Source organism: Penaeus vannamei, chromosome 40, assembly GCF_042767895.1.
Source record: "Penaeus vannamei isolate JL-2024 chromosome 40, ASM4276789v1, whole genome shotgun sequence".
Classification (NCBI taxonomy): Eukaryota; Metazoa; Arthropoda; class Malacostraca; order Decapoda; family Penaeidae; genus Penaeus; species Penaeus vannamei.
The window spans coordinates 22,841,468-22,848,967 of NC_091588.1; the positions used below are offsets into that span (position 1 = coordinate 22,841,468).

The 7,500-nt window shown below is 36.0% G+C and overlaps 1 protein-coding gene across 1 annotated transcript in view; it reads left to right on the forward strand.

Annotated features, from left to right (window-relative positions):
- Positions 1-6,778, forward strand: part of LOC138860282 (uncharacterized) — a 7,989-nt gene extending 1,211 nt beyond the window's left edge. Inside the window, exons 2-3 of the mRNA XM_070117486.1 lie at positions 2,259-2,646; positions 5,936-6,778. Coding sequence (XP_069973587.1) covers positions 2,259-2,646; positions 5,936-6,124 — 577 coding nt within the window. The 3' untranslated portion in view covers positions 6,125-6,778. The remainder of the gene's footprint in view (positions 1-2,258; positions 2,647-5,935) is intronic.
- The last annotated feature ends 722 nt before the right edge of the window (positions 6,779-7,500 follow it).

The window sequence follows — 7,500 nt, forward strand, 5'->3', positions numbered from 1 at the left end:
TATACTTGTGTTCAGTAATCTACATACTTAATTGTGTTCAGTAATCTAGAGACTTATTTGTGTTCAGTAATCTATATACTTATTTGTGTTCAGTAATCTATATACTTATCTGTGTTCAGTAATCTATATACTTACTTGTGTTCAGTAATCTATATACTTATCTGTGTTCAGTAATCTATATACTTCTTTGTGTTCAGTAATCTATATACTTCTTTGTGTTCAGTAATCTATATACTTATTTGTGTTCAGTAATCTATATACTTATTTGTGTTCAGTAATCTATATACTTATTTGTGTTCAGTAATCTATATACGTATTTGTGTTCAGTAATCTATATACCTATTTGTGTTCAGTAATCTATATACTTATTTGTGTTCAGTAATCTATATACTTATTTGTGTTCAGTAATCTACATACTTATTTGTGTTCAGTAATCTATATACTTGTCTGTGTTCAGTAATCTATATACTTGTTTGTGTTCAGTAATCTATTTACTTATTTGTGTTCAGTAATCTATATACTTATTTGTGTTCAGTATCTATATACTTATTTTCAATTTTCTTCCAATTATGGCCTTTGCAACACTGATGGTTGATAATCACGTTATCAAGATGATTCTCAAGTTCCAAGCAACTCTTAATATGACATAGCTACTGGTTAGGGATGGTAAAAGGTGATCGAAAACACATAATGCAAGATATTGTAAAAGATTGGCTAAAGACGCTGCAACACCACATTAGTATGAAACTCAAGAATGTAATTTACAGGAACTATGATTTTATCATTACACACACACACACAATCACACAGACACACACACACACACACACACACACACACACACACACACACACACACACACACAGACACACACACAGACATCCACACACACTCACCCATCCACACCCACACACACGCACACACACTCACCCACCCATCCACACACGCATTCGCATATATAAATATGCTATATGGATGTGTGTATAAATATGGATATACCTGTATATATAATATATATGTGTGTGGATTTATATGTATATATAAATATAAACACACACACACAATTTATATGTATTTATATGTGCTATATGGATGTATGTATAAATATCGATAAACATGTATATAATATATATGTGTGTATTTGTGTGGGGATATGTATATATATATATATATATATATATATATATATATATATATATATATATATATATATATATATATAAACACATACACATACACACACACATACACACACACACACACACACACACACACACACACACACACACACGCACAACATAAAATTAAAGCAACATCAAATGTAGCAGAAAATACAATCAAATTAAGAGTTTTCTGCATTATCAACATATGATGTATATTGCCCTGTTGAAGCTGTGAAACATAAGTGGCGAATCGCTCAAAGGGTTTATTTACACTTTATTTTTAAGGTGACTAACGTAAAGTGAAATTTGAATAGATAAAAAATCTGCGTTTAGTATATCCTCGTTTCCAACAAACTTCTGGAACTAAAAGGAGAGTTGAGTAGACTCCATCCCAGTGGTGTCCAAACTGGGGTAAACAACATAGATGATAAGGGTACGTGAACAAACAAGGAAAACACACACACACACACACACACATACACACACACGCACAAACAAACATCACATGCTCTATGAATCATCTTTTATATTCGTATATTAAAATCGAATTTATTGACCAACACTCCTGCAATGCATTCTTTTTTTTTCATCATTAGTATATTATTTGCATTATCCTAAATAAAACAGTCTTGTTTAGCCATGGTAGACGGGTGGGGTACGTAAAGGCCCAATCACACTAGCACTTTTTCCGTCAATTTTTGGGGTTCCGTTTGAATTTGAGGATTTCCGCAAGGATCGTGTGCAAACGGAACGCCTCCCAGACCAAGACGGTTACGACCGTTTCCGTCTGACTAATTTCCGTGTTGATCTTGTGCTATTGATAAATTAAATAGGATGAGTGAATGTAAACATAAGCTAATATTTTAGAACATCCGTATATACAATATACATCATCTTATTTCTTTAAAATAACGTAATTTGTATGAGAATGTTCGTGTGATTCCCGGGACCTCACTCTGATAGCGCCATGTTTGTTTACATGATTTTCATGCGGATTTCATTCGGAAACAAACAAACAAACAAACAAAATGGACGGCGACAGTGCTAGTGTGATAGGGCCTTAACAGTATAAGAAGGTAATAAATGGAACAAAAGGCGAAAATGTTTGGACAACATTGCTCCAACCCGTGAACGAAGCTTCAGTCAGGTAATTCGATGCTTCAGATGCGGCTCGTTGTGCAGGGCGACGCAGTGCTTCGCGTGGTCGTGGGTGCCGGAAGAGAGACAGTGCACCCATTACAACTCCTTCATATCCAGCTCCCTCACATACACGCCCAACCCTTCCGTCCACACGTACGTCACCCTCGCCCCTGCGCCCGACCTCGAGTACCTCGTCTTCAAGGGGAAAAGGATGTCGTGGCGACAAGCTCAAGAAACCTGCTCGGGAGTGGGTGCGGTGCTGGCCTACAGGAGAGACTTCCAGTGGCTAAAGAGCCTGCAGAGATTGCATGATGTCGAGGGCTTCTTCCTGGGTCTCACGAAGGTATTTCAGTGTTCCTTTTTCCGTGGTTTTCAGTGTTATTTTCCGTGGTTTTCAGTGTTCCTTTTCAAGTGGTTTTCAGTATTATTTTTTCGTAGTTTTCAGTGTTCCTTTTCAAGTGATTTTCAGTGTTCCCTTTTCCGTGGTTTCCAAATTTATACGTAATTCAGTAACCTTCCATCTGACTTTAGCTATATTCAAGTTATATACAGCGTGCGTGCGTACTTTTGTCTGTGTGAGCCTGCCGTGATGGACCGAATTAAATAAATTATTAACAACCACATAATGGAAACCATGTGAACGGTGTTGTCTGCGTGTCTGACAAATCGTCAACATGTCCGTTCGTGAGGTAGGCTTTGTATAATGATCAGTGAGGGTTTGACCTTCCATTTATCCTTCTTGGCTTTCTCATTAACGTGACGTACAGATAATTACCTCGTGCAAACTACAATAAACACGTGTCTAAGTGGATGATCATGATAACCGGTATGTATGTAAAAACACCACAGCGGCCTATGTTTGAAGTAAATGAGCTAGAGGTCAAAGGTCATAGAGTACTACGATAAAGTATTGCGGCGGGAAGGGTAGAAATGGGTTTATGATTAGGGTAAAGTGTGTATATTTAAGAAGTTGAACAGCATTATAGGATGGTATAGGGAAAAGGGTAGGGAGGTGAAGTTGATGGAGTATAGTATAAGGTAAGGAGTCATTAAGGGGAAAGGGGTGTGAACCGTATACATATTAACAAATGCGTAAAAGGTATGAATGAGAATACCTTCACGATACTAGAGATGAATTTGACCGTTGTTTCGAATAGATCTTCGTCAGAAATACATGGATTTCTGACGAATATATACGCAAAACCGGTCGTATACATCTCTTGCATTGTGAAGATATTCAGTTTCATTCATACCCTTTTCTGCATACAGGGAAAAGGGTTAAGGAAGAAGGACATTTAGAGCAAACGGAGGATATCCATGCATCAGAAGTAGGATAAGTTGTGTAATGGAAAGGTAGGAGATTCAGAGATGTCTAATAGGTTAGGGGGTCGAGGGGGAGAGGACACGTAAGGAGAAGTAGAGAGGGGACAGGATAACAGAATGTGTGAGACTGAAAGAAGTAGGCCTACATCGCATGAGGAGCGTGGAGGTGGATCATATCGTTTATTGATAAGAATTTCTCAGTCTCCTGTCACAGAAGAGGTGTTTGTCGTCTGGGATATTAAAGAAGTATTATTGATAATTTATCAGAGACATATCCGTTCAGATTTAGTTTTAGATCATTCATTTTATTTCAACTGATTACTAAATTTCGGAGTTTGCGAAACAGATCTCCGTCAAAGCACTCTTGTCGCTATACCTTTACCACCACCGTATATTATTAACAGCCTGACACGCATGGTATACTTCTTGAATAGTTAGTGGCTGTCACAGAAAAAAAATAGTTAGACAAAGAAAACGCGTGTTTCTGTTTGGAAGAGTTAAGGGCTAAGGATTACGAAATGGCTACCGTACCCATTTTCCTTGTCTCGAGACGCAACTCTATTGGCTAAACCGAGAAAAAATCGTTATTTCAAAATGAAGAGCGCGCGTAACAGACACTTCCTTTGGCGTAGCGATTGGGGAAAGGCTAGATCAGCAGCAACTCGAGGTACCATGGCGTCTGTTTTGATGATTATTCAATGGAAATATTTTTGAAAATTGGAAACACCAAAATGATCGACCATATTTACAAAGCAACCGTAACTTTTGTGACGTCAGCAAAGTAAACCCCATTTTTTTTTTTTTTTTTTTTTTTTTTTTTTTTTTTTTTTAATAGAATCAGACACCATGACACCTCGAGTTGCTGCTGATCTAGCCTTTCCCGTAGCGAATGACTGACAACCTTGACACTCCCGTCCGAGATGGCTTGTGAACAGCTGATTAGCATAATGGACTTTCATAATTTCTATTTGAAGTTGTTACTCATATCATAATTTTCTTTGTTACAGTCATGAAGGTTAAGAGAAACACAAGCTCTCAGTGATTCTCAACCGCATTGTCGTTAAGTAATACACGCAGGAGAGAAAATTAAGAAAAAAAAAAAAAAATAGTGAGGTTGTTTTCAATGACTGGAATAACTCATTTTAAGAGGAAAATATAGACCACTGTTGTCCAAACTGGGGTCCGCATCATAGATCATAAGGGTTCGTGAACAAACGAGGAACACACACACACACGCACACACATACACACACGCACCAATGTTATTATTACAATAATTCCTGTATTAATGTTTACAGTTATCATCACAATCATTATGATTACTGTTATCATAATCATCAGCAATAGATAGTTAAATGAATTAGTAAATGAAAATGCACACACACACACACACACACACACACACACACACACACACACACACACACACACACACACACACACACACACACACACAAACAGAAACATCACGGGTTCTAATAATCATCGTTTTTATTCGTGTATTAAATTCGAATTTACTGACCAACACTCCTGCAATGCATCTTTTCATAATTAGTAGATTATTTGCATAATCCTAAATAAAACGGTTTATTTAGCCATGGTGGGCGGGAGGGAGGGGGGGAGGGAGGGTACGGAACAGGCCAAGAAGGTAATAAAGGGTACAATAGGCGAAAATGTTTGGACAAAACTGATATAGACTTTACCGCACGTTTTGATGGTAGCAGTCCAGCTATGACGGCTATGGTGACCTTGTTGGGAGGTCAAACTTTAACGGCCACAAAATAGTGACTCGATCAACAACGCGTGGAAGGGACCCGGTCTTCAATCGTACATCTTGCATCAATTATTTTCCCACAAACATATCGTCCATTGAATATCTATTTACCTATATATCTATACATTCTATGTATTCTATCTATCCATCTATTACAGGGGTTCTTAACCTGCGGGCGTTAGTAATGTCTACCGTGGTCAAATAATGAGAAATTTGATAATAATGTGATTAAATACATAATAAAAATACAAAGAACCCACTTTTATTTGATCTGTAACGCTCACACCCATCCATACACATTTCATGAATATATTTACATTTTTCTAATAATATAATAATTAATAATAATAAATAATAATAATAATAATAATAATAATAATAATAATAATAATAATAATAATAATAATAATAATAATTTAATAATATAATAATAATTTTTCTAATTTAATTTTTCTAATAATAATAATTTTTCTAATTTAATTTTTCTAATAATAATAATGAATATATTTACATTTTTTCTTGTTCAAATCAACAGAACTCGCTCTCGGACCCACACTGGAGAGACGAATCTGGAGAAATCGTGCTTACCAACGCCATCTCTTGGGCTGAATCCGAACCCAGCGAGGAACCCGAGGAGCTGTGTGTTGTTCTGCAGAGTCGCATGAAGACTGTCGACTGCGATAAGGAGATTGACTTCGCTTTCCTTTGCAAGATGCAGGTTTAAGTAGAGGTTGCAGTTGATATGAAGTTGATTTTAAGAGAGGTTTGTTTTGAAAGTGGTGATTGAAGGAATATCGAAATGGCGGGCAGAGATGAAACAGACCGACAATTTTAGGAATTGAAAAAGATGTGTATACAAAAAAGAAGGAAAGAAAGAAAGAAAGAAAAAAAGAAAACCTGGTTGTAGGAAAATAGGAAAATATGGTCGTACCCGCGGAATATCTGTGACTTCTTTTATGTTCGTGTGAAGCAACTGTAATTCTAATTGTGGTAGTAACGCCCTTTGTGGCAATACTTCAGGCATTAGGAATTTATGAATGAAAAAGATGAGTAAAGACCTTAGATCGTAAGCAAGCACAGCGACTGTTCAATGTGTAAGGGAAACCGGGTCTAGTTGTGACACTTTTTTTTTGCATTTTGCTCTAGATCTCCAAGATTCATAAAGTAAAATAAAACCATTCCTTTTGTCAGTAAATCCGAAATATATATTTTCAATGCATGTGTAGTCAGAATCAAAGAAATACTTATATTCACATAGTTATCTAACAATTTGGGAAGGTATGTCAGCTGTAAGAATGTTCCCCAGGTACGGGTCAAGTTCTTACACGCTCTGGGGTGAATTGGTACACATAATAAAGAATAAAAAATATTCACACATTTTGGTAATTATTGTACAAGAAAAGACACATTTTCAGTTTTATGATAAGCATCTCAAAGGAAATCTAAACCTTTTCTTCTTACAAGATAAATCAGATTATGTTTCAGAGTTTGCGAATTAAAATATTAATTAGTCATCGAAATCTCTACATTCCCACACATAAGTATGGCATCTGTATCAATAAATGTGACCCCATTCAACTCTTGGGAAAGACTGAATCTCTCTCTCTCTCTCTCTCTCTCTCTCTCTCTCTCTCTCTCTCTCTCTCTCTCTCTCTCTCTCTCTCTATATATATATATATATATATATATATATATATATATATATATATATATATATATAAAGTATACACATCAATACAACATGCGTGTGTTTATAAACATCTATGCATATATACATTTATAAATTCTTGTTCATCGTCTACTTCTATATAAAGATTTTTTTATTTACCATATACCACACCCTAACATATCTGACATATTGACCTACAACACTTCTAAGTTGTATCGCAAACGACTGAGGTAAGTTGTTACAGTATTACTTGAAAGGGGTCAGAAGGTACAGTAACAACAAAAAATACCATTAGTGTCCCTTACCGATTGTCTTTTTTTATCAACATGAATGACAACATAGCCAGGGCATTCTGTTCATGACATAACCATTGCACATCCATTATATCACTATGCAAATTATTAAGGTACTTCAACTGATGTAAGATATAT